The sequence below is a fragment of the Sebastes umbrosus genome, chromosome 3 (assembly GCF_015220745.1).
Source record: "Sebastes umbrosus isolate fSebUmb1 chromosome 3, fSebUmb1.pri, whole genome shotgun sequence".
Lineage (NCBI taxonomy): Eukaryota > Metazoa > Chordata > Actinopteri > Perciformes > Sebastidae > Sebastes > Sebastes umbrosus.
This window is the reverse complement of record NC_051271.1, coordinates 20,527,057-20,554,584: the sequence shown is the minus strand read 5'-3', so window position 1 is coordinate 20,554,584 and position 27,528 is coordinate 20,527,057. Positions and strand designations below refer to the sequence as shown.

Below are 27,528 nucleotides of genomic sequence, written 5' to 3'. Positions count from 1 at the left end.
TTGTGCTTTTTCCTCCAAATGTCCAGCAACACGTGACACACATTTCAATTTCCTTCAAATTTTAAATCAACACTTCCTGCTTTAATTTAAAAATAAAAGCCCTAAAGCGTTTTTTCTGTGGACAGAATTCTTTCATATGTTAACTCAAGGCTTTTATTCTGAAATATGAGCAGTCAGTGATGTGGAACATGCAGTGACTTAGAGAGCTCCATGAATTGATAAAGTACGGGGTTTAAATCAACACTTTCTGCTTTCATTTCGAAATTAAATTCCTCAAGCGTTTTTTCTGTGGATAGAATTCCTTCATTTGTTAACACGAGGCTTTTATTCTGAAATACGTGCCGAACAGTGTTCTAGAACATTCATTGACTTGGAGAGCTCCATGAATGAATATAGTACGGAGTTTTAATTGTCGATTATTACTATTATTTACAAATTACCACACGTTTCTTAACGTGAAAGGAGTTACCCTTTTTTTTCAATTGCTAACACACTGAAGTGACACATAAAGCACAATTATTGAAACTCACATTCAGGGAGCAAAACCTCACACATGGCACTTTTTGCAACACACAGCACACGGTTCTCTACATAAGACAGATGAATCTGACATAAAGTATTAGCAATTGAAAAAATATAAAATTCATGTTTTCTTTTTTGTCTCCACAAATGTTTTTGCTGTGTTTTGTCTTGAGTGCAAAATGCAACCTTTGGAAATACATGGATGTATTAACTGATTTTTACAATGTGGAGAGTAATACATATTTTCATCAGTGTGCAGTACAACACACTCTTGTGTGTGTTGTGTTTGGCCAATATATTCATGTACTTTAACAATATCTCTGAAAAAATCAAACCTAGACTATATCATTAGAAAAGTAGAAATGTTCAATTGAGCTCGGCTGTGAATAATTGTTTGAAACAGAATCAGATACTATGAACCATGTGTGTGCCATATGTTGACAAAATTGGGTTTTTGTAGTTTTTAATGAAGTGTTTCATTTTGCAAAGTTAGTTGTGTGTGTGGTTGTGTCAATTCTGTGTAGTGTTTTAACAAAATGAGCCCTGTTTTCAAAATCCTGCTTAATTAACCGTAAAAAACTGTAAAGTCACTCCAATTACCTCTACTCTAGCGTCAGCAAAATAAGCTGCACCTGCCACATTAATGACAGTTTGATGGAGCTGGAACGCAGCAGAAATACCTTTAGTCAAACAGCACTTAGCTTGAGATGGGGCTTTCTGCAGGCATTGTCCTACTTTTTTGTCCTCTGTAATCTCGGATGGTAAAAAGAAGACAGAATATGCTACATTGCATACAAATATTTTTTTAGTTTTTCTCTACTTTAGAACAGATGCTGTAGCTGAACCACAGAGTGTGGCTCACTGGGGAGCAGCTGCAGTACTGTAAATCTTAGCAGCACCAGCAGCTACAAGAGCTGTGACCACATGGTTCACCGTCCCCACAGCCCCTCAGGGGATCTGGAGTACAGTATGCCCCACACATTGACCTGATGTTTATCAGGATCAGCGTGACGGAAAGAAAAATGTTTATACATCTATGACAATACTGGTGTTTAACACAGATATCAGAGTTGCTAATCTAGTTCATTTTCATGCCTGGTCTGACAAACAGGTTAATTTTTGATATCCTGTTTTGCCATTAGTTCATGACACATGAAGACTGTGTAATCAGATTGACAACATGACATTGGACAACTTGTCTAGGGGGCTTTATCTGGAAGACGTGACTGGACCTGTCAGGCTGTGTCAGGCCACCAGCTGTGGGGGCCTGGCTGACATCCAGTGTGACACCACCCGTGGTGTTTTGTCATCTCTGCTCCCTGACCAGAGAAAGTAAGCATGGCGGACAGGTATTTTCACAATACATGATCCTCAAAATTGCAGCGGTTGTTGTAAGAAAGAGGCCCAGCAATTTGCGATTGAGACTGCTTAGTTAGGTTTTTTTAAGGTATGAAGCCGAGGTTGAGCGGTAAACCTCACTGGATCTGAGACGTTGTTAACGTCTCACTCAAGTTTCTTTTCAGTGCTAACACCCACAGGACATCATAACACTGCCAATTATAAGAAGAGCTCATTAATCTTTCCTTAAATAAAGCAAAGACAAAATACTTACTTGAGATCTGAGATATATAGCTGTTAGTAGGGCAGCTCCGAATGTCATTTTTTTAACATTCAAAGCTTTGAATCGAGCTTTGAATGTCTGTCGTCATATTTAATGTCCTCATTACCTTAATAAAAAAAGGAGAAAAAAGTAAGTTGTTTTTCATTGTGGTTATATAAATGTAATTTTGGGTGCTGTTAGATTGCTGCTAGACTGCCCCCTAAATATAAAATGTTGTTTTTGAAAGGCTAAACGCCAACAAGTACAGATTGAAGCAGAATATTTTGTTGAAAAACATGTTGTGAATTTAGAAAATTATTATATCTATCTTTTTTCAATACATTTGGACTTTTGGACTTTACAACGCTCTGGAGTTATTGGAAATGTTTGGATCACACCAGTCTGAAACAATCCTACTTGCCATCACTGGAATCTAATTCTACAAATGGTGTTAGGGATGTCCTGATTCAGTCGCAAAGATCAGTATCGTGGGCCGATCAAGGCATTTTTTTACCTGATCGGTACTGGCTATATTGGGCCCGATCCGATCCTTCATTTTACGTCAGCTGTCACACAGGTGTTTTTACTCGCAAAGCTTTTATGCTAAGCAACGCAAACTCCCCACTGTCCGTCTCTCCTCCACGCCGCTAAGCTCCATGTGAGTGTAAGAGTTGGGGTAGTGAGCCACAGCGAAACACACCATAAACGCAGCATGAGACTGTTTATCTGTCATTTACATAAATTATTTGCACTTTTTTTATTTCAGCTCAGTGTGAGAGCCCCTTGTGTTTTGTTGTCATCCATGGTGCTTGGTGTTCCACCGCAGACAGCACAGACACAGACAGCGGCGGAGAGCCGACAACAACCACATTTACCATGCCACTGCAAGAACAACAAACACTGGAGGACACTTAAAGGCAGAGAGGAATTCCCTCGAGACAGTGACAAGGCCAAAAAGATTAAGGAGAAGGGATTGTTATTTTATACAGTTATTCTGTAGAAAAAAACCCACAAAAAAACATTAAGAAACTTTTCTTAATGCAATGCATAACTATTCAATTGACAAGCATATAAATTGGATAGATTTGAATAACTTTAATCTACAATATTTGTTGGTGTTCAGCCATTCAAAAACCATTTGCTCTCCCCCTCGTCGCACACAAAGGACGCACCTGTTTTAACAGGCCAGTCCAACGAGTTACATTCATTAAAGAAATTTTATTTTACAAAAAAGACTTGCTCATTTAATCTGATGAATCACTTTATTAAATTTTATTTGAGGATTTTTTTTAGGGAAATATCATTAAATGTGACGACAGACATTCAAAGCTTCATCCGAAATCCTCAATAGAAGCTTTGAAAGCTAAAATAAAAGTAATTCGGTAGCCTACACCCCTAATTAAAATACAACACAGCTTTTTTCTTTTATTGCAGCGGATGAGCAATTTGAGTGAAGCGGGGTGAAATCTCAGTTGAGCGAAAAGCGATATTGAGGGAAGAGGCTTTGAGCGGAGGGAACGAACAGCTCCGTGAGCCGCTCCACTCCATTCACATGTGTTGATTGGAACATTCCTAAATAGTATAATACCAATAACATTAGTGTAGCCTAATCTTTATCTGCAACTGTGCAGATATATTGGGTTTAAACAGATTAAATAGTCAGGCAAAAAAAAAAAAGCGCAGCATTCGGATATTGATTAGAATGTGAATGTCAAACGTTATGAATGAAGCTTCAAGCTATTCAGTACACTCCCAAAAATCCTTTCTTGTTGATGACAGAAAATCAGTCCTGTCTCCTAAAATGTACATTGCCATACAATGAAACTGCATTGTAAATTACTTTTCGAGGGAAACATGTTTTGTCGCAGATTACGTTTGTTTTTGACGTATCACAAATATGTTTGGAATGATAGTCCGTGTTGGGAGAAAGTTGGGGTGGTAGATGGGTCAAAAGAGGCCACTATCCGTGTCCCGTGTGAAACTAAAAGTCAATATCGACTTATTTTAATTTAAGTTCATGGCATTAAAAGCCAAACCATTTTTTTTTTTTTACTAAACCTAAACAAGTAGTTTTATTGCGTAAACCTAACCTAGGTACATTTTTGTTGTTGTTTTGTTTCAGTGTACAACATTAACCACATATTTAAAACTGTTTAAAACTGCGACCGTAATCCAGGAGAAAATACGTTTACCTCAAAACGTAATTGAGAATGCAGTTTAGTTGAATGGGAACATAATTTTGTAGGAGACTGTTTTAAATTTGTGCTGGACAAAGGTCGAGAGTATCTCGAAGGAATCTGCTACCCAGTGGGAAAACGGCATCGGTCTGATAAGATAATTTCACCGTAGCACATTCTTGGATGTCATGAGTCAAGAAATAACCTTCAAATTAAACACAGCCATTTTTCTTAACTGCCACTGTTTGAGTTGTTATTAAAGCTTGATTCTGACATTTAAAAACTGTAATCTTCAGGCTACTTGCTTGATGCCAACTAGAATCACGTTGGCAGTGCATAATGCTGCTTTCCACTCTGCTGTTTGTGGTTGGTGCTTCCCTAGGAGAGAGGGCACTTGAGGTCAGTTTTGTAAATCCCTTCATTCCAGGGTAGGAATAAACCACTCCTCCCTAAATCCATGTCAAAAGTGCTTCCCTTAACACTATTTTCTCAGCAGATGAAAATACATTTTCTATACAGTAATGGAGAAGGCTATTGACAAATTTTGTCTTCCAGCATACATATTTTATTAATAATGTACTGTGTGTTTTTGTACTCATGCTAGCCTCTTGAAATAGCTTGTGTAAGAGAAGTGAGGAGATTAAACCTGCCGAGAGTCTCATCATCCACGCCTGTCGCCGGCTTCATTCATAAACGCAATATCCGCAAATCCAATAGTGACCCAGGGACATAATCACTCAGCTTCTTCATAGGGCAGCCTCCAGCTCTCTCTCTCTCTCTCTCTCTCTCTCTCTCTCTAACTCTCTCTCTGTGTTTTTATTCTACTCCCCCTCTCTCTCCCTCTTTCTCTTAGGATTATTATTAATGCAGTTCAAGTAAAGTCCCGACATCACAGTTGTTTTGTGTGCATTTTGTCACATTTCTGTGCACGCCTGGGAGCTGCCATGATAATCCAATTTTTTATTTTTTTTCCCTGTCATAGTGATAGCTGGAAGATATTTTGAGTGAATTCCACAAGACCTCTCTAAATGCCCCCAACACTCAGTCACAGACACACACAAATAACACATTTTATACTCTCATTCATCAAGGACTCATCTTTATGCAAGACTTCCAAATCTGCTGGCACAGTTACCGATCACTGAATCATGTATGAGCAGTCGGGCGCTCAGTAATGATGAAAGAAAATTCACAAGAATGATTTCTTAGAAGGAAGGAAAAGGTGTAGAAAGGTAAATCACAGAGGGCTTTGTATTTAACATCGCAATGGCAAAGACCAGCACAAAGTACTAGGTCATGGCCTCGCGCGGCAGCTGGATTCTGACAATGTCGTGAGATCACGCGGAAATCCATCTTGTCTTGGCTTCAAGTAATGCGTTTGTGTACGGCAAGCCAGATCAAGGACCAACCGGTGTCCTGTGAGGACATACTGGCAGCTACAGGCTTAGCTTAGGTGTGTGAGACCCGTTGAGACCAAAGTGTGAGACAACATAGAAAGGGGACTGTTAGCGTAGATGCTGCAAAAGCATCAGTTATATCAGAACTTGAGAGTATTTTTTCATTGAAATAAAAGCAAATTACGGCACTGAAGGTGATGTTTTTCATTCAGTTAGCTTTGCTTTCATTAGTTTGATTGACAGATGGTTCATTCAATCACCCGGATGTCAACATTTTGATGTGCACTGCAACGCAAAGTTTTTGTAGTTATTTTGCAGCAGTCTGGTGTTTGCAGTTGCATTAATCAGGGAAACCACACATTCCACTTCTTTCTTGTGATGGCTGGAGAGATTTGATCAATGTTAGGGGAAGTCTTTCAGCATAACAGACCAATTTTAAGCAAAATATAGATACCTTGCCTTGCACTGCCTCATGTGCTTGGAACTGCCATCCCTTGAAGCCACTTCTTCCATCTTGTGCACAGCACTGGGTGTGAACATACCAAAGCACCAAAGTACATTTCAAGGTCAGGAAAATGTGTCTTATAGCACAGTTTCCACTAGTTTTTGCACTGCAGTGAAAGTAGTGCCATTTGGATTTGAAATTCATGATATGAGATATGCGTTTGGCTCTACATGTAGTGTCATTATAATTAAAATGTACATATTCCTGACACATTGAAATGTATTCATGTTCCTGGGGTGTTCCTGGGGTTTTTCACACTTTTTTTAACATACATTAAAATGAGCGTTCTGCAGTATGTTCTTCCAAGGGCGGAGTACTAAAAGACTTTACATGCTTTTTGAAATCTGGTGAAGGAACGCCAAGTTCTGGTCACATGACCGGAGCACAGCCAATAGGAACGCTCTTTCAATGAAATGACCGGTGATTGGTCAAAGTCTCGCATCACGGGCTAGATTTTTTAAAGCCTGAAAACAGAGCGATGATGAGGTGCAGAAGTCTAGTTATCTCTCAGAACACATGAATTACAATATGCTGAAAGGTTAGATGGAATTTTTGCCCAATGATGCCAAAACTATACTGCCTACTGCCACTTTAAAGTCAAATTGGGTCGAGGCTGTGTTACCTGTTGCTAACCTTCAGCACATGCACATTATATCTCATATGGAACTGCACAAAATCTGAAATTAAACTGAACATTCTTCCTACTTTTAAAATATTACCTGAACTTTTTTCTTCCACTTTAAGAAAGAGGCATCAAATCCACACTAAATATTCATCATCAGTGTACAGTCTGCAACATTTGGTAGACAGCTGTCTGCACAGATTGCCAGTAGGTGGAAGTCTTAAATGGATATTTTGCTGGAAATAAGTCAATATTCTGAAAAAAAATGTTTCGTTGGAGTGATGGTGAGGTTAAAATATAAGTTTAGTTTAAGTGATTTTCGGAGGTTTGACTTTAATTATTTAGGAAATACACATTTTTGCACAACTTTGGAAGGAAAAAGGACCCCAAACATATACAAAGTGATGGCTTGTTGAGCTGTAGGTTTTATTTGATTTTATCTGGGCTTCTAAAACAGGATCTGAACTGGATTATTTTACATAGGAAAACATTACTCTTTTTTTTAATAGTCGTTTTGCATAAATTCTATTGGAATTAGACCAGATTTCTAGCAATGATAATAGTATTGTATATATACTGTATGTGAACTGAGATAATTCAGAATAGATCTAGGATAGGATACAAAACAACTTCTGTGTTGAGATATCAGGAAAATAGACTGTAGTTCAACAAAAATAAGTAACATGTATGTGTAAAAACATCTAATAAGAGTTATCACAAGGGAAATATATTCAATAATTCTTACCAAACTAAGCATCTCGGTTATTGTCAGAGAGGTGACAAACAATCCAAGGACCACTGACAGAACTACAGAGTTTGCTGAGATAGAACAGTTTGACTGACAACAGTCAGAGCAGCATTTGCTGGGCGACATGTCAGAGTACTGAAAGACGTCACTGCTTGAAAAGCAGCATGTCACAGAGAGCAAAACATTTACCTGATACAATGGTAAATGTAACTCTTCAGCTGGAATCCAAAGCAGTCTGGAGGAAAACAGACAGCTCACAACCAGTCTAACAACATCCCTGCTGTAAAGCGTGAAAGTGACAGTCTCATGCTGTGGGTGCTCTTTTTAGCGCAGAGGGTCACGGGCCTTGTGAGGTTGGAGGAAGAAAAGCAGCCAAATGTGAAGTCCTATGTTATGGTGACAGTTTGTGTTCCCCCAGGAGGTATATACAGTCAATTCAGTCAAGAGAGACTATGTTTATGAACCCAAAGTCTCATTGATTAAACGAAGATCAGTTCTTGGTTTGGGGTTAATGCACAATTATGGGTAATAACCGTATAATTGGTTAGCCTTGTGTTGCCTTCAGTGTTTATGCTGTGAGATGAAAGTGAAGGTGCAGCTGATTGGGGAAAATAAAAGTACACTGATTAGTAAGTGGATATGAGTGGAAAGTATTAAGCTTATTTGATTGGAAGCTAGCCTCTTGACTTTGCACCTGTTTGAGATTTGAAAAAGAGGGCAAAACTTGTGAATGGAGAAGAGCCAAGAGGCGGAGCTTAAATGATTGGACGAAAGTAGTCAATGAACAAGTAGAAGCAGACGATTAAAGAATAAAATAGTCTCCCCTGACTGCACTTAACGCTAAGCTCCATATCAAATCACAGGCCTTCCATATCACTGCAGTGGCTTGAATGTGACAGACCTGGTATGACCCAGCAAAAGCCAGATCTTAAATCCCTTTGGAAAATCTGTGGAAAGACCTCAGTATAGCTGCTCACAGACGTTTCACTTTCAGCTTGACTGAACCGGAGTAACTGTGCTTTGAAAAATATGACAAAATCCGAATTCAGATGCTCCAGGCTGATACAGACTCTGAGGTGCCATTACTGCCAAAATAATAAACTATTGACTTGGGTGGTTAAAACATATTTGGATGTGTTGCCTGCATTTCATTGTCAATATGTCTATATATATATATATATATATATATATATATATATGTATTTTTTTTTGTGATAGTTGCCAAAAAAAATAATCACCATATTCCATTTTAAAGATTATGCTGCAACACCATAAATTGTGAAAAATGTTGAGCTGGCTGGATATTGTCCAAATGCACTGTTTATCTTTTCAGCTTGCCAGTGAGTGTGTCAAAATTCATTGCGCACTACAGTGGGAAAAATGCTCAGATGGGCTTCACTTGTACCTAAATCGGTTGAAAGTGTGGGATTGCAGAAATGGAAAAGGGACACAGTACCAGACCATATCTCTCCTCGAGCTAAATGAAAACTCGGAGTGATACGTCAATCACAGGACTAGTCATAGTGACAGAGACAGTGAGGGCGAGAGTCCAACAGCCAAAAGAGCCAGCTGCCTTTAGGCCTTTCACGACATGACCTTGTCAAGGTCAAGGCTGTTAATACTGAGTGACTTGAGTTTAAAATCCTGTAACAGGGTTGTTACAGTAAAAGATAGCCAAGGGAGGGAAAGGGAGCCCCTTAAAGATGACTGTTTGCACGCTTTGTCAACACCTTCTTCGAACATGGACATGTTCTCATTTAACAGTAAGCATGGAGCTTCACTTACCACAGCCAGCCCTCATCTCTGCACACACATATTCACTTGTTTTGCCCTGACAATCATTCCTAATCATAACTATAATCACTACATCCCCAACCCTAAGTTTTACCATTAACCAAGCCTTAACCATAAAATGTAATGATCTTGTAATGTTTATCTTGGGGAGTTGAGTCCCCATATTATCAATGTGAGACTATTGTCCTCACAATACCATTAATACAAGTAGACACTTACACATATATGCACATTTACTTTAACCTTAGAGCTGCAATCATCTTTTTTATGTTAATAATAGATTGCTCATAGTGACAACCCCAAAAAAACATCACCTGACTCAGTTTCCTTCAACTCTATGAAGTGTTATAGCATCTTTTAGCTCATTGTTTTGGTTGTGTGGCCTGCCTTGAACTGTACCTTGTTTCCAGTAACGGCAGGCAGCTGTTTTGAGCAAAAATAGCCTGTTAAACCCACAGTACGCTACTTGCTCATCACCGGCAGATAGACAAAGTTAGCGACTATGGTAAACATAGTGGAACATTTAGCTGCTAAAGTGTCAGATATATTCCTTTTAAGTTGGTGGAGACCAAAAGCAGAGCTAAAAGGAGATACATATTGGACTGACATTGGTCCGGTAGATGAAGACACCACTCCAAATGAATGTTATCGTTGCTCTGTGTTTGCTGGATGTGTAAATAGGAAACTGGTTGCTAACATGTATGTTAGCCACAACAATCTTAAAAGCTTGTTTCCCTGCCTCCAGGTGTCTGAAAAAAGCAATAGTTTATGCTTCAACCATCACAATTGCCTATGCTTAAACCCAACACAAACACTAACTTTAACCTAACTCTAACCTTAAAACCAAGTCTTTCAATTATCCAGTGGAGTTTTTGACCACTAGTGGCACTATGGAGCAGTGTTTTGATGTTGTTTTGTTTATATCATGCACATGAGCTACCGGGAAACAAAAAACCTCCACAGGGCGTGTTTAACCCTTTAAATAGCCCTTGCGATGCATATTTTGGAAAAATGTTCTTACGTTCCAAAAAGTGTCCTAGATGTCAAGGTCCTGACAAAGATAGATAAATATGAAAGTGCGTACACACACACACATACAGTAAAGCTCTCTACTAGCCATGGGATCCTGTGTCAACAGCAGGTGCACCTAATTCCCTATAGAGGGCAGCTGAATGTCAGATATAAAAGGACAAAACTTTATTAATAGTCTCATGTGATCCCTGGCAGTGGAATGGTTGGTATGTTCTACGGGAGATAACGGGCCACCGGGTTGATCAGTAGTGTGCTTCTAATGCTCAGGTGAGACTGACAGGTCCGCCTGCAGGTCAGGGGAGTGTGTCTGATACTGACAGACCGAATGTCAGCTCCGAAATGAAATTGCCTCTTGCACTGCAGCGATTGTAGAGATATACGATGGGCTTAGTTCCCATCTGACATGCAGTAAATGCATCTTGTCATCTGTGACAGGGTGTTGTCACATAGGCAACTGGATCTGGACTTGTCATTAGGCCTCGTAATATGGTACCATACATACAACACACTAATGTATAAGTGACAGCTGCGAGGATGCTGTGTGGCTAGATGTTTGGATCCTCCGACATCCTCATGACAGGCCACTCAACGGTAAATAATTCTAAAATGCAGAGTTTTGCATAATTAAGGAAAACAGGAGACTCAAAGCAGTGTGTGCTTACACACACAAGTCAGGCTGTTTCTACAGAGAGTAATAAGATACTTGCTCTCGTGTCTCTTTCAAGGGCATGTCGTGTATTTCACTTGAAAGAGGTTGAGGATCACAGCCGCCGTCTGTAACCTCTCTATGTGCAACAGTGTGTTCTCCAACAAGCCATGTCTAATTTCCCCATCAGTTTGGGAACAAAGAATGCACTTGTGTGCCCTTGATTACCGGTCGGCCTGTACATCATGTCCTTCCTGGCAATTAGAAATATGCATTATTTAGTGACAAGGACCCCCTCGCTTTCATCATTCACCAACATCAAAAGGTGACAATTGATTGCAAGTTGCAGTTCACATGCACCAAATCATCGGGGGGAAACTACCAAATGTACATACACATAAACAATACAAATTTTGCAGACGCATTCCCTCTCAACATCTAGCCTTGAGGCCCTTTCCCTGTGGCTTATGTAACGACGTAGCAACAAAAACAAGTGGATGTCTCAAAAGGATTGTGCTGGTATTTTTTGCATGTTTTAGCATATTTACCAATCATGTATACTTGAATTACTGCCAGCCATTTCCAAAGCATAACATAGCTTTTGTTTTGTTTTTTTTAAATGAAGAGCCCTTGAACTTTGATTTCGATCATCACATGGAACATCTTCAGTGTCATAGTTATTGCTCTGTGATAATGCAATTACCACTCCACTTCATCGCCCAAATTAGGAGTTAGGATGAAGACAGCAGTGAACCTTAACCCAAGCTTGAAATTGTCCCATCAGAAAACACCTGAATGACATTATGGATGTTTTTTTCTATGATGTTCATGTTAACATGTGCTCTATACTTTTTGTACTATAGCTTTCTCCATACTGAAACAAATGCCAGAAAAGGGGAACAAAGCAAATATCCTAAAACAAGCAAAACTAGTGGTACAGTCCTTTTTTCTGAGTGAACAATTTGGCATTCTCTTGGTACAATCACTCACGCTCTCTTTGTCTTGTTCATTTGGATGACCAATCTGCTGTGCTTCTGTTGTCAATGACTCATGTGCCCTCCCTTGTCTCTCCTGTGGGTGTTTGTTTTGTCTGTAGGGAACATCTTTGTGGTGAGCCTTGCAGTGGCAGACCTTGTGGTGGCCATCTACCCGTACCCTCTGGTCCTCACCTCCATCTTCCACAATGGCTGGAACTTGGGTTACGTTCACTGCCAGATCAGCGGCTTCCTCATGGGCGTCAGTGTCATCGGCTCCATCTTCAACATCACCGGCATTGCCATCAACCGATACTGTTATATCTGCCACAGCCTCAAGTACGATAAACTGTACAGTGACAAAAACTCTGTCTGCTATGTGTTGCTAATCTGGGCGCTGACTGTGGTGGCTATCGTGCCCAACCTGTTTGTGGGTTCGCTTCAGTATGACCCACGGGTTTATTCCTGCACATTTGAGCAGTCGGCCAGCTCGGCGTACACCATCGCAGTGGTTTTCTTTCACTTTATTTTACCCATCATGATTGTCACATACTGCTACCTGCGCATTTGGATACTGGTCATACAGGTGAGGAGACGGGTCAAGCCAGACAACCGGCCCAAGCTAACGCCACACGACGTTAGAAACTTTGTCACCATGTTCGTGGTGTTCGTGCTCTTTGCCGTTTGCTGGGCGCCGCTCAACTTCATCGGTCTGGCCGTAGCGATCAAACCAGAGGTGGTGGTTCCCCTCATCCCTGAGTGGTTATTTGTGGCCAGCTACTTCATGGCCTACTTCAACAGCTGCCTTAATGCCATTGTGTATGGTGTGCTGAACCAGAACTTCCGGCGTGAGTACAAACGCATTGTAGTGTCAGTGTGCACAGCACGCATCTTCTTCCAGGAGAGCTCCAACGATGCGGGGGAGAGGCCCAAGAGTAAACCATCACCACTCATGACCAACAATAACCAGGTCAAGGTGGAATCCGTCTGATCCAGAACTCCGAGATATACTGCGCGGACATGAAAAGATATGCTGTAACTGAGAGTAAAAAAAAAAAAGAAAAAAGGTGAGAAAAATACCAAATATAAATATATAACAGCTTCTTTCCTCTGAGCTGTCCACAGACTGTCATATGGTGCTATCTGACCTCTGAACAATCACAGTAAAAACAGGGGTGCATATTATCTTTGTCTTTTATCAAGCACTTTTGTTTGACTCGGCAGTACCTGTAGTACAGTAAATATATGATGTCCGTTTTGTTTTCATGTTTACAGTGATGATATAAATGTATCATGCATTATATAAATATTTATTTTGTATGAAATGTAATGTAGATATATGGTAAGATATATCAGGTTCCAGTTAAATGAAGACATTTTATGAGGCCAATAAAAAAATTCTACACAACTTGGTTGAAAATATAACCAGAAGAAGTTTATCAATGAAGTTAACCAACTTTGATAACCTCATTTGTGACATTGTAACACTAATTGAGTGCAAGCAATGTGGGTTGCTGCTGTCTTATTATACCCTGCAATACATTAAGTGGAATATATATTTTAGTCTCTCTCTCTCTCTCTCTCTCTCTCTCTTTCTCTCTCTCTCTCACACTCTCTCTCTCTCTCTGCCACCTCGTGAGCTCATTATACTGTATGCATGGATATGCAGGAATTGTTCATATGCAAAATAAAATCTGATATTGATGGATGATCTGCTTTGGTACTGTGTCCAATTTACTCTCAAATGCAAGTTTATTCTGTAAATGTATTCAGTATTTCTGGTTCATAACTTTGGTTAGTTATATATAACATAACCAAATGCTCACTTAAACTAATGTAGCTTTATACAACAGAGGTTTTTCTGATCTTTATTCTTATTTTATTGATAATAAATAGGGTGGACATAATTTTTTAAAATAGAATAAGGCAATACAATTCAATTGCACCACATACTACAGTCTCTAAACTGGTTATAAGGTTAAATCAGCATCTCTCTTACAATTTCAACAAAAACTCAAAATTATATCTTTCATTAACGACCCAATGTGGCGGAATTGGCGGAATCTAGCGGGGAGGTTGCAGATTGCAAAAACGCGAATGGCCCTATCTAACACCAGTGTTTGGTTTGTCCGTTGTGGGCCACTGTAGAAACATGGCGTTGCCAAATAGCGGACTCCGTGAGGAGGTCCAAATGCGTATGTAGATATAAACGTCTCACTCTAAGGTAACAAAAACACAACAACGTGTTTACACATACACTAAAGAAAAACAGACTTATTCATAATGTATTCCATATCTGCCAGTAGATCCCCCTAAATGCTACACACTGGTCCTTTAAAGAAGAACATATTTCAGAGTTGTTGAATTAGACTAGGTGTACCTAATAAACTTGCAACAGGGTGTATATAAATTGTTCTATTTGCCCAAACCAGTTTGTTTCAGGAGTGCCTGAGCGGATCTTCTAGATTCATATTTAAGCCAAGGATCAACTATGACGGCTCTGCTACGAATCTGCCTGAGTAATGAGATTTTATACTTAGTGGAACACAACAAATTAATATGATTAGAGTCATTCCGATTCCGATACCATTATTGTAAATGCCTCTGATACAGCCTAAAATGCGGGATCGGGTATCGGCGAGTATGCGCGTCTATGCATCGATCGGATATCTCGTTATCATATCATTCATCAGCTACAACAACAAGTGTCACTCGCTACCCAATCCTTACATCCTGTCTGATCGGTACCGCGCATGTGCAACTCTCAACAGAGATTAGAAGGAAGCAGGATGGCTTACTCGTCAGCTACTTCCATCATCAGCTCCGGAAAACATGATCGCTGCGTCCAAAATCGATGATGGATGTAGCTAATGAGTGAGCCATCTCGCTTCTTTCCCATCTCAGTCGGAACAAAATGTCAGCAATTTGGCAATGTTTTACACTGGAAAATCCCACCAGTTAAAACGGTGATGTGTTTTGACGATACACATCGTTCAATACGCAAGTTCAGGTATCGGAAACGGTAACGGGAAGGAAAAATTGTATCGGATCATCTCTAAATATGATGGGGCTTTGTGTTAGGTATTTACCCCCTGTATTGTCGGTCTCATATTTGCGCTAGTTAAACAATGAAGCTATATCAGGTTATGTCTACAAACAAATTCCAAGGTGAATATACAGTATAAGTGTTGGTAGGCACGAAGGACACTGCAGTGCATAGGAGGCAGGGACTGTATAGCCTCCTGTACATCTTGGTTTGCATGTGTGTTGCATAGCGTGCGTGGGCAACCCGGTTAGTGGACCACAGACAAAGGCATCATGCATCACAGAGGAGACAGGCTCAACTATGCATTTAAAATCCACTTGGCTTACATAACGGCCGCTGACCATCATCCTCAAAGCAAAAGCTGAAAGAGCCAGCTCCCAGCAGACTCCCTGCCCCCTTCTGCTTAATCCCAAGAGCTGTGTGTGGTAGGGAAGGACTGGGTTGTGGATGAGCAAATGTAAAAATCCCAGGGATTTACACTGCCCCCAAACAGAGTTATACTGTAATCTGGGCCCAAAGATTTTTATAGCTCAGGATGTACAGCAATAAAGAAGAGAAAAGTCAGGTGTTACATGAGCAATGGCACTGATTTAAACCCATCTTCCATTACTGATTCAATGCCAAGAAAAGGAAATAGAATGTGTCCTTTACTGTGGTAAGGCCATAGATCAAAGCTCTAGCAGAGCATATCCTTCGAAAAGCAGAGCACAACAAAGCCCACACCGGCTTCAGGAAAGCTCTGCAATCTGTGAAAACTTTGACAATATCATGAAAAATGTTGTTGTTGCAGAAGAAAAATATTCATACACTGAACACGTCTACACAATATCTATTCTCTAGACTCAGCCAAGTAAATGTCGCCAATGGAGTGGTATTTTTGTTGAGCTATATACAAACTGAAGAAGTTGTTATTAAATGGTCAATACACACAAAACACACAAAAATACCACAAAACATATGCTCTACATGTCTATCGCTTCACATTTGGCAGTCATACTATGGAAAATATTAGTTCTCAAAGGAAACAGTTGATGCAAGGCCCTGAGAAACCAGGACATTGTTTCTGGAGAGGCAGATTTTTCACTCGTTTGAGTGCCACAAGCAAAATTCAGTTGAGCTCCATTCTGTTGAGATGGTGGCAAAAGTCTCAGTGGGAGATTTCTTAAAACTTCAACAAATAAAAACATAGCTGTACTCTTCATGACTATGTAACACAAGAGTGAGTGGGAAGATTTGTTCATTTGAGCGTCTTGATTCACTCTCGACTTTGGGAACAACATGCTGTAAACTAGGGCTGGCAATCTATTAAAATATCTAATCGTGATTAATCGCATGATCGTCTATAGTTAACTGTTATTAATCGCAAGCTAGTATGATATGGTTGCTACAAACGAAAAATCGCAAGTTGCATTAAAGCCTTAAAGAAATTAGTGGTGTTAAAACAAATTTGCGTTAACACGTTATTATGACGTCAACTTTGACCACCCTATGGTAAACACAATATGGACATAAATAACCTTTAAAAGTTGCTATGGAGAACACATCATGCAAACAGCGCAACACTAGCAGTTATTTGGAGTCGTACTTCTGTCCACACGATGAATGTAAGGCCAATACTCACTCTCCTTTTAGCTCAGTTTTGGTCTCCACCATCATCTGAGGGAAATATACGGCTCTTCACCAGCTAGTTGTTAATTGTCTGTCTAGTGTTTGGTGCTGGACAGGTAGCGTATGGTGGGTTTATCAGAACTTTTTTGCTGATAACAGCTGTCTGCTGCTGTTGGACACGAGGTTGATGAAAGCGGTAAGCAAACCAAAACAGTCAACAACAACAGTGCAAACAGTAAAAGGCCTAGAGCTGAAAGATGCTAAAAAGCTTCAGCTACAGAGTCGGTAATAATTCTCTGTGGGTTTGTCAATACAAGCAGCAACTTTTACATTACATAGTCATTTGATCCATTGTTAATGGAAAAATTTGATTGGTGCAGCGTTAACGCAAATTCATTGTAATGCCACTTTCTTACAAATTTCTTTATCACATAAATGCAACTTGCAATTTTTAGGTTGTATCAGGCTCAATTTTAAACCTAGAATGAAGATACTGGCATCATTAAAAAAAGAAAATGTACACTTACACTAAATTTTGGCGAGGAAAAACTGGCATGGTCATTTTCAAAGGGGTCCCTTGACCTCTGACCTCAAGATATGTGAATGAAAATGGGTTCTATGGGTACCCACGAGTCTCCCCTTTACAGACATGCCCACTTTATGATAATCACATGGAATTTGGGGCAAGTCATAGTCAAGTCAGCACACTGACACACTGACAGCTGTTTGAGTTTGCCATGTTATTATTTGAGCATATTTTTTATACTAAATGCAGTACCTGTGAGGGTTTCTGGACAATATTTGTCATTGTTTTGTGTTGTTAATTGAATTCCAATAATAAACATATACATACATTTGCATAAAGAAGGCATATTTGCCCACTCCCATGTTGATACGAGTATAAAATACTTGACAAATCTCCCTTTGAGGTACATTTTGAACAGATAAAAAATAAGAGATTAATTTGCGGTTAATTACCTATGGACGATCATGTGATTAAATAATCGATTGACAGCCCTAATAAAAACATAATAAACCTTGAAATTTGCTGAATATCTAATTCATTTAATTTACCTTTTGTCTTGTTCTGTTGTCACTGGTTAACATTGACGTGCAGCTCTGTGACTGTGACACTGTAATAGATTTTTATAAAAACAAAACAAAAAAACCCCGCTATCATCTGGAAGGTGCCACTGTGTCTTCGATGTTTGTTTTGGCCGACTCTGTGTCCCAATGAAAGATATCTGAAATTGCTGGATAATGCAGCTCTGTCCTCCCATTTTTCCCTCGCAGAGACATAATCCACAGAGGATTCAGTGCTGCCACCTGGGCCCCTGAAAGCTCCCCAGAGCTGTCGAAGCCTGGTGTAGGAAAACACTGCACTCTATAGTCTGAGAAAGACAGCAGGGAGAAGATCATAATGAGCTCACCACCAGTGGAGTTACATAAAATGACATGACAAAGATATGTGTTGAAAAGAGGTGACCATTAGCAACCTAATTGTGTTCCAACTAGAATGTCACCATACAAAAACGCAACAACTGTTGGACAAAATATCACTGAGCACTTTCATACTGCACTTCCACAAAACCATCACTCCTCTACTTTTGTGCTAAATTACATGAGTTCTGTTATAGAATATAATATTATATGTTATAGAATATCCAGCAGCATGACAATGAGCCCCTTGTCAGAAGTGCGTCTTCCTTGAAAAAAATAATTTCTTTTTGCTACTGTACAGTATATTGATTTCATTCTTTCCGCCAAGAGCAGCATCTTCGCTTCCCGCCTCATTCAGGTATTCACTCTCTCTGAGGTTTTTTCTTGCCTTTTTCTAGCTTTCATCCAATAATGGAAGTTGTTTTCACATACCTTTTACCACATTTCCCAGTTGAGCGTGTCAGCTCTGGTTTCTGTGTGATCACACAGGAATGATACGGACTTCTTCATCTTCCGCATAGAGGGAAAAAATGAGGTGAATTGAGAGAAATATACATCCGGAAAAGAAAAAGTGAGTAACAATGCATGCTGAAGATGCTCTTATTTTGTATCATTAAAAAGATTTCAGAATTTATAGGATACAGTGAACAAAAGCTTTTTAGATCTCCACATTCTAACAAAAACCAAGCATTATGCACCCTTTTCATGTTTGCCATAATGGAGATACATGTGTAATCTTTTTTTTCTTCATCACTCTGCAGCACTAAACTGATGTACTGGAAGAGGAGCACATTAGCAACCCATTTTTAGGTTCAGAAACGTCAACATTCAAAGTATCCGTGGTTTGCAGAAACGTCCAATGCCAAAAATATGTTTCATAAATAAACAAAAAGAAAACTACTTGGTTAAAGGGACTGTTGGTAACTTTGTAAGCATATAAATGTAGCGGGTCGGCACACATGCGCGCTCGCATATGCGCATTCGCGTGTAGCCGCTGTACCCTCCTCCTCTGCCTGCTCGCCTTCACTCAGACAGCGCGCGTTCTCGATCAGCTCGCTCCACCTCTAGACGTGAACGCGCGCTCACTACACACTGCAGAAGAGTTAGTTTAGCTCTGAGTATATCTAGTGAATATACAGGGGACGTTTGTGCAGAAATAACTGCTGCCGCTCCTCCAGACGAACAGAGGTTTTCCGTGTCTTGTGAAGTGACGGAGCTGTGCAGAGAGTTACGTTGTCTTCTCGTTACCGACCTGGTGCCGGTGTCTCCTCTGCTCTCTCCGGCTGCGGGCGAGACACGCTGCAGAGCCCCGCTGCTTCAGCCTGCACTTAGGCAGCAAAAGCTAACACTAGGATCAGATCTAAATCATGTTCATGGAGAGACCTTTGTCTGGTCAGCTAACATTACTGCCAAGCAGCTGAAATATAGAGTGATATTGTGCTTTTAGCTGACGTGTGTCGCCTCACTGTTTTGAGCGATGCTCGTTCAGGTATATTTAGAGCGAGCAAGCGCGAGCCCGACGCTGACTTTCGTTGATTTCACGGCCACAGGTGTCGCTGTTAACAAGCATTTCTGAAAGTTACAAATAGTCCCTTTAAAGTTAGAAAAAAGATCATGTTTTTTCTTCAAATAATAATGTAACAAGGTAACACAACCAAACCACGTAGTTAGGTTTAAGAAAGAACAACATGGTTGGGCTTAAAACTACTGCGTTTGTACAGTGAAAATGAAACTGAAAGTTGTGAAACACGGGACACGAACGAACAGCTGATTGTAACGTGACACACAGGACACGAAGATCAGTCTCCTGGATGAAAGCCTTGTGTTTGTTGGACTTATCCACCGCCCCTTGTGCCCACCTGGTGTGTCTCTTTTTGCTCTTTAAACTACGTCATTTGCTCTGGCCGAAAGGAATAACGTCAACATTCAATTTATCTCTGGTTTGCTGAAACATCCATGGGACTTGGCGACTGGGCTGCACATTTCAGCTCATGGCTTTCATTCAAAAACACCAGTAAACATCGGAGAGTTATCGTTCCAATTTAGTTTTGTTTCTCTCAAACACCCAGTTGACAGGTGGAGTAGCAGCAGTATGTTGCCTCTTCATAACATGGCGCCTGAGTAACACAAGCTTGTGAAAACATTTTTGTTTTACCCTCAATGACAAAAATTATGAATGATTTTTGGAACATATTGAAGTTTCCGGTTTTGTTGCACAAAATGATCTACTTCATTTAAATCAGTCTGATCCTTCCAGTTATTCCTTCAGTATGGAACAGCATTCCTTTGGTTTAGTTTGAGTCCAACCCCCAGAGGGTGATTGTTTAAAGTGGCGTAGCAAGGAGGGATGTCCAAGTGTTACTTTCTTTCCTCTGGTGTACCTCAAGGATTGGTGCTTGGACCCTTTCTCTTCTCAAGTGGCTACACACCACCTGTCATGGTCAGATCATCTGCTCAGATGGTTTCTCCTACCACTGCTACGCTGATGATACCAGTGCCTCGAAGTGGGCCAGTATTCACATTTCTACATTTTACTCATATTCGTATTCTGGCATACCGTGACTTTTTCTTGCACATCTCACAAGCTGCCAGTACTCTTTTCGGCCTGAGGATCCAGAGAACCCTTTCCATATCGGATTCTCTGATACATAATATACGGTGCAGAGCCAGTGGTTTTTTTTTTTAGGGGTAAGTAAGCTTTTTCTCATTTTAATAATATTTTGAAATATAGAGAAACCATTTCTGTTATAACAAGATACTTTCATGCCAACAGAAAATGTTTATGAGGAGAAAAAGATCCACTTAAAGCCCACTGGGAAGACACTGCAGTCTATGGATATCAGATAAATGGACAATGATTTAGTTATGTTTAGCACAAAGTGATTTATGTTTCGGCAGAGTAAATACCATTAAAGCCATAATATATAGGCGTTATAAATGTAAACAAAGATATTCATTTTAAGGCTGATACCATTTACTCTTGTATACTCTTCATTATGCAATATGTGTTTTGTGGCTTTGTAAAGATAAATAGGCACAGCTTTTCAACAAGCGCTGCCAGGGTTAAACATATTTGCATTCATGGCACTGTGAAGTGCTTTTGATGAATGTGTGCTCTTAATAGCATGTGTTTTTCGCTGTACATTTATCTTATGATCTATTTATGAGAGCACTTTCGTTAGCCCTTAGCAGACTTTCTTGCATAATATTACGTAACAAGTGTAACATTACATAACAAGCCTAAAGTCAACTCTTTACTTTTGGTTTCACTCAGTCTCCTGCTGTCTCCTGGGTAAAAGTCCTCATTTTGTATGACCCATTCATAACCATCACTCCACACTTAGTAGACTTTCTCGCTAGTTATACTCGTTATTATTAAGGCTGTCAAAGTTAACGCGATAATAACGCCTAAACGCAAATTAGTTTTAATACCACTAATTTCTTTAACACATTAACGCAACTTGCGATTTTCAGTTTGTAGCAATCATATCATAGCTTGTCCCAAAGGAGACTAAATAGCGCTCCACACTTATGCTAAATTTTGGCGAGGAAAAACTGGCGTGGCCATTTTCAAAGAGGTCCTCTTGACCTCTGACCTCAAGATATGTGAATGAAAATTGTTTCTCTTGGTACCCACGAGTCTCCCCTTTACAGACATGCCCACTTTATGATAACACATGCAATTTGGTGCAAGTCAAATCAGCACACTGACACACTGACAGCTGTTGTTGCCTGTTAGGCTGCAGTTTGCCATGTTATGATTTGAGCATATATTTTATGCTAAATGCAGTACCTGTGAGTGTTTCTGGACAATATTTGTCATTGTTTTGTGTTGTTAATTTCCAATAATGATAAATATATACATACATTTGCATAAAGCAAGCACATTTGTTCACTCCCATGTTGATAAGAGTTTAAAATACCTGACAAATCTCCCTTTAAGGTACATTTTGAACAGATAAAAACCGTAATCATGATTAACAATGGACATTCATGCGAGTAATTGCGATTAAATATTTTGATCGATTGACAGCCCTAGTTATTATACCACGTTACTTTCAATAATGGTATACAGTATATTGATATACTGTGTAACTGGCTCTGAGTGTTGCTCTCTGTACTTCATCACTTGCTCTTACCGAATGCAAACATGTCCACATTCAACGTATCCGTGGTTTGCAGAAACATACAATGCCAACATTTTTTTCCTGGCGACTAGGTCGGAAAAATATATTTATGTTCCAATTCACTCAGAGGCAGAGATGGCCTAAAAAAATTAACTAAGGAAGACCTGTACCTGAGGCTTGTCTCACTAAGCTGGATTACTAATTTAAGTGTTCAATTTAACACCTGGAGGCCTCTTAAATCTGCAACATGGACTTAAGTCAAACTGTTCCTTGTTTAATTCAGAAAAATCCCCTCAACATCCCAATCTCAATATCCACTCCATTTTGTATGCACCGCAGATTTACTCAAAGTGTTCATAAAGCCTACAAGGGAGCCCTCAAGTACTTGTTGATTTCACAGAGTGATATTTTGATGCCATTCACTTATCAGGAATAGAAAGAAACATGAGGCCCGTCAAATGGTTATGATGTCGACGTGACATTTTTGTTGAAACAGCACTCTGTGTTCAGATTCAAGGATCAGCGGTAGACAATTTCACCTCAGTTTTAACTCTCTTATGATTTCAGTATGACTCATGAGCTACAGTGACATTTGGGAGCTCAGAATGAGAAATATGGTACGCCTATGCAGAAACACACATCGGAGGAGATTAAATATTGTAGGAAAATTACTTTTGAGAGAGGATAGGTTTCAAATTGGAGCTATATTAGCGAGCAGTTGGCATTAAGCAAGCATCATCTTTTTTATTCGTACGAGTGTGTACAATACTGTGTGTGAGCAGTGGCTTATTTAATCAGAGGATACTGCCAGGGAAAGGCACGAAGATGACTCATGTTTGGGTTTCAGTTGGCTCTCAGACAATACTGACATTCCTTCTAGCCCTCGTCTTTCTTTATTACTTTGAGATATTTAAACATCCCGTTCTGTACCTGTGGACGCCGTTTCATTGCTCATGAACTCGGTGCTCCGGTCATGTGTGAATGTGACTGTGATGACGGAGAGCCATGCGGACAATTCTTGAGGAACACTTGCCAGGGGAGTGTGAGGCTGATTGAGTCCTGGTAGGGTGAGGTGAGATGCAGGTGTCCTAATTAGTGTGATACCACTTTTAATCTGTGAGATAATTAGATTTTATTTAAAAATCCCTTTGCAGGTAATGTCATTATCTGCCATGAAACACTAACCCTGCTGTGTAGCTCACACACACACACTGATACATACATATATACCTCGTATATCAACGGCTTCTAACTCAACATACTTTTTTACTTGTCACAGTAGGAAAAGCACAGGTGTGCTTTTACTAATTATTACTAATTATAGTTACTAATTATTTTAAAAATGTCCCTGTTCTATTCGTAGCCGATAGGCTCGTTCTAGATGTACTGTGCCTGGTTGCCTGGAAAGCGAACGAGACCAGGCGGGGGCAGGTTTTTATTTTTGTGTGAGTGTTTTAGATTCCTCTTAACTGTGCTGAGATTCAATCCCATGATTCTACGGGATTCTGGAGGTGGTGTACTTCACCACTACACCAGACTATCTTCAGTGCCAAATCAACCTCCACAACTGGAGAGAAAGACGAAGACTGAGGTAGGAATCTGCAGCAAATTCATTGAATCAGTGTACATGTAAGCATTCACGACACAACCTCTCTTTATTCCTGGACTACGGGCAATGATGGCATTTATGAAAAGCTTTTTTATCCCTTTTTTTCCTTTCCTAAAAGCCATTTTCTTCTTTATTTTTTAACCTATTTTCCCATGTTTTGTGACTAAGTGACTAATGGGGACAACACTTTTTGGAACTTGTCCAGTACTGAGGGAGAACGCTGCAGCCGCCAGCCACTAAACAGCTGTAATGTAATCATTTGGGGCAACCTGGTGCCATCAATTTAAATCCACTAAAAGTGCTTGTTTTTTGCCACCTACAGGTTCTGAGTGTTATTATAAGTGTCTAACAACATTATGGAAAGGACCCTACAGAGAAATAAAAAAAAATGTCTAACCTTTCACTTGATCCGGTCTGTTTGTTATTGTGAGTCTCTCTCGGAGAACTCTCATCGGGAAATCTTGCGTTACGTCCACATTGTCGAAATCATCTAAATATTCAGCCATGACATTGAAAATCTTTTAGATAACATGAAGCTAAGCTTTCTGTAGTCCAACACAACAAACTCTGACAACGCCGGTGGCCCACGGCACTCCATTCTCTACTCTCACTCACGTTTCCTCATGAGTCACATGACACAATAAAAAACAGGAAGTGAAAGGTAAAAAAAATGTTTTATTTCTCTGTAGGGTCCTTTACATAACGGTGTCAGACACTTATAATAACAATCTGAGCCTGGCAGTGGCAAAAACAAGCACTTTTAGTGGACGTAAACTGACGGCGCCAGGTTGTCCCAAATGATGACATTACAGCTCATTTAGCGGCTGGCAGCTGCAGCGTTCTCCCTCAATACTGGATCAATTTCAAAAATGTGTTGTCCCCATTAGTCACTTAGACACATGGGAAAATAGCGTCCAGGTTTAAAAATACCAAAGTTATCTTTTCATTCAATAACCCTGATGGTTTTAGTTGGACTGGACTAGGTCGTGGATATTTTAAGCTGAATATATACGCATCAGGTGCATGCAAGTAAAAGGCAATGTCTCAAAATGCCATTACTTTCACTTTACCTGTCGTGCTGATATTGAACTATGGAGGGTGCCACAGTGCCTGAGGTCCGCAGCGTCTCTTAAAATGCGTACAATCTTTAAAATAGTGCATTTTTTTCCACTTTTAAAGTGGACTGATTTTTCTTAAAGAGTCTGGCAGGATGTTAAATATTCTGTATAGCAATGAAATCATATTTTCAGAATAAAAAAGTATCTAGTAGCTATTGTAAAATTTAGATTTTCTTAGTTTTTACAACAGAAACATCAGTGAAGCAAACGGAAATAAATAACTGCCCAGAGCTGTGAATGTACGAACAGCATGGTAGTTTAGATGTCTATGTCTTTAACCGCTCGTTGCATTATTTACATTGCAGTGCAGTCATATTTCATTTAATGTTGGCAGCTATTTTTAGAACCCTGAGAGAAGTGTAGGCACGAAAGATTATCTGGGTCACATGTAATACCATGCACGTCTTTTGTGTGTGTGTGTGTGTGTGTGTGTGTGTGTGTGTGCCACTGTTTACTAATAGGTACACAGATGTACAGATATTGATGCAGTTGATACAGTTAAGAGAACATGCAGTTATAACTGATAAACTCACTTTGACCTTGAAAAGTGTAAAATAATTGACAGCCTCGTGACGAGGCGAAGATAATCTGTTCTTTTGTTTTCTTTCGCTGAAGTTCTGTCAATGTCAAATGAATTTGCTGAGATGAATTAATGTTTGTAGTCCTCACGGTTACATGGATAATACACTAAATCATGTCAGGACCAGCAAGTTCCTTTTGAAATTGCAAAGTCAGGAGTTTCCATCCTTTCCATATGTGCTTAGGCTGTGTCCCAATTCAGAGGCTAGATCCTCATAAGTCCCCATTTCTAGAGCGAATACATCATATCGGGCCGACAAGGACTGTACCATTTCAGTCCCATTTCCTTCAAAGGCAACCAAGAAATGCTTATTTTGCACGAGTGGGGTATCCTTTGCCGTCCCAGATTTTCCATAATCCATCATGTACGGGTCCATTGTAATTGCCTGGAAACATTCCAGCAAATCATCATGATCTTATAAACTCAGAAAATATCATTTGACTACATATCAAAACAGGTCATCATGTAAGAAAATACGCTGCAGGTGGTGAATAATGGAAGCCAGAAAAGTGTTATTTATATGGACACATTTACCAAGCACTCTAACACGGTTCATTGTCTATCTTGTTAAAATGAGAAACACAATTGAATGCAGGTCTAATTTCAAAGCCTTTGTGTTCTTTTGTTGACTGTCCTTCTATTGTGTACCTGAAGTGTAAGTTCAGCTGAGTGCAGGCAAGCCTTGCTGCCTGGATAGGTTTTGTTGGTTGGGTGCACCCAGGAGTATGTTCATGTGACGGTTGGTTGGAGCTGACACGGTCTTACTGCAGTTGCAAGTCAATGAATGAGATAGTAGCCTACAGTTGCTCTGATTAAAGAGGTCAGTGGTCATCAAGTGAGAAGCAAGTGGACTCAATAAAGGCCATACAACTTTTAAAAAAAACACTCTTGGAGGGCAAGAGTGAATAATATACTCTTTTTCCACCAAAATGACTGTGTATGAGACGGATGGAATTTGTGGCTGAGATAACAAACAAAGGGAAACAGGAAAAGGGGCGAAAATGAGTGTGTCCACCCAGGTGTCATGTTTCCATCACTGTCGATCGGAGCTGAATAAATACTCGTGAAAACTGCAGAATCATTTGTCCCAGAAAGGATTGCCGATTGTTACCTTTCACACTAAAGACAAATACCAGATGTTAGTGGGTGATAGTGGGTTTTTTGTTCAGTGGGAAAGGGGCTCTACACTACAAATACGCAGCTGCATTTGCTTCATCAAATAGAAGAACAGTGTAATAAACCAATCAAAGTATACACTGACCACAGTGAACACACTTGGTTCACACTGTGGTTTTATATGGGAATGATTTGGGTAAAATAATCCGCTTAACAAGACAAAAATGAAAACACTAAAATCTTTTTTACGGTGTGCCATCAAGCCTGAACAGTATAAAGCCCTATTCTCAAATTCACTGCTTTTACTGCGCTCTGCCTTTGCATGGCAGTATAGGAGATTAATTCTAAAATGGGAAGCAGGTGTGCAGATAGGTGTGAGACTCAGGTGACTGGAACTGGTGGGAACACACTGAGGGCACTGATGTTGTTAAACATCATTAATGTGCACTGTCCCATATAAATAAACAAATAAATAAAAGATGCATTTTGGTGAGAAACACTGAATGTAAACACAGAAATGTTGGAAAAGGACATATGAACTGCTTAAGATGTATATATATATATATGCATATCCCTATAGCTTGCATAAAGCAATCCTATTACTCAAGAACTATAATAAACTGAAGATAAGTTATAGCATATTATGAACTGTTTTTGGCAACAAGGGCACATGAACATAACAGTCTGTGTCTGGCTTCGACAAAGACAACAGTCTTACGTTTCATGCTCTATTCATGCCTGTTCAGTAACTGAAATAGGGCATTTCCTTTTTCAAAACTATTGTGTTTTCATAAGATTAAAATTACACAAACATAGTGCCAGTACAGGCCAACGGAACAGCAAAGGTCAGTATCACACTGAAGCCAA

General features: G+C 39.8%; 1 protein-coding gene across 1 annotated transcript in view; it reads left to right on the top strand.

Moving 5' to 3' along the window:
- Positions 1-13,726, top strand: part of mtnr1aa (melatonin receptor 1A a) — a 42,975-nt gene extending 29,249 nt beyond the window's left edge. The window contains exon 2 of the mRNA XM_037765899.1: positions 12,140-13,726. Within this exon, the coding sequence (XP_037621827.1) occupies positions 12,140-13,008 (869 nt within the window). The 3' untranslated portion in view covers positions 13,009-13,726. The remainder of the gene's footprint in view (positions 1-12,139) is intronic.
- Positions 13,727-27,528: the final 13,802 nt, after the last annotated feature.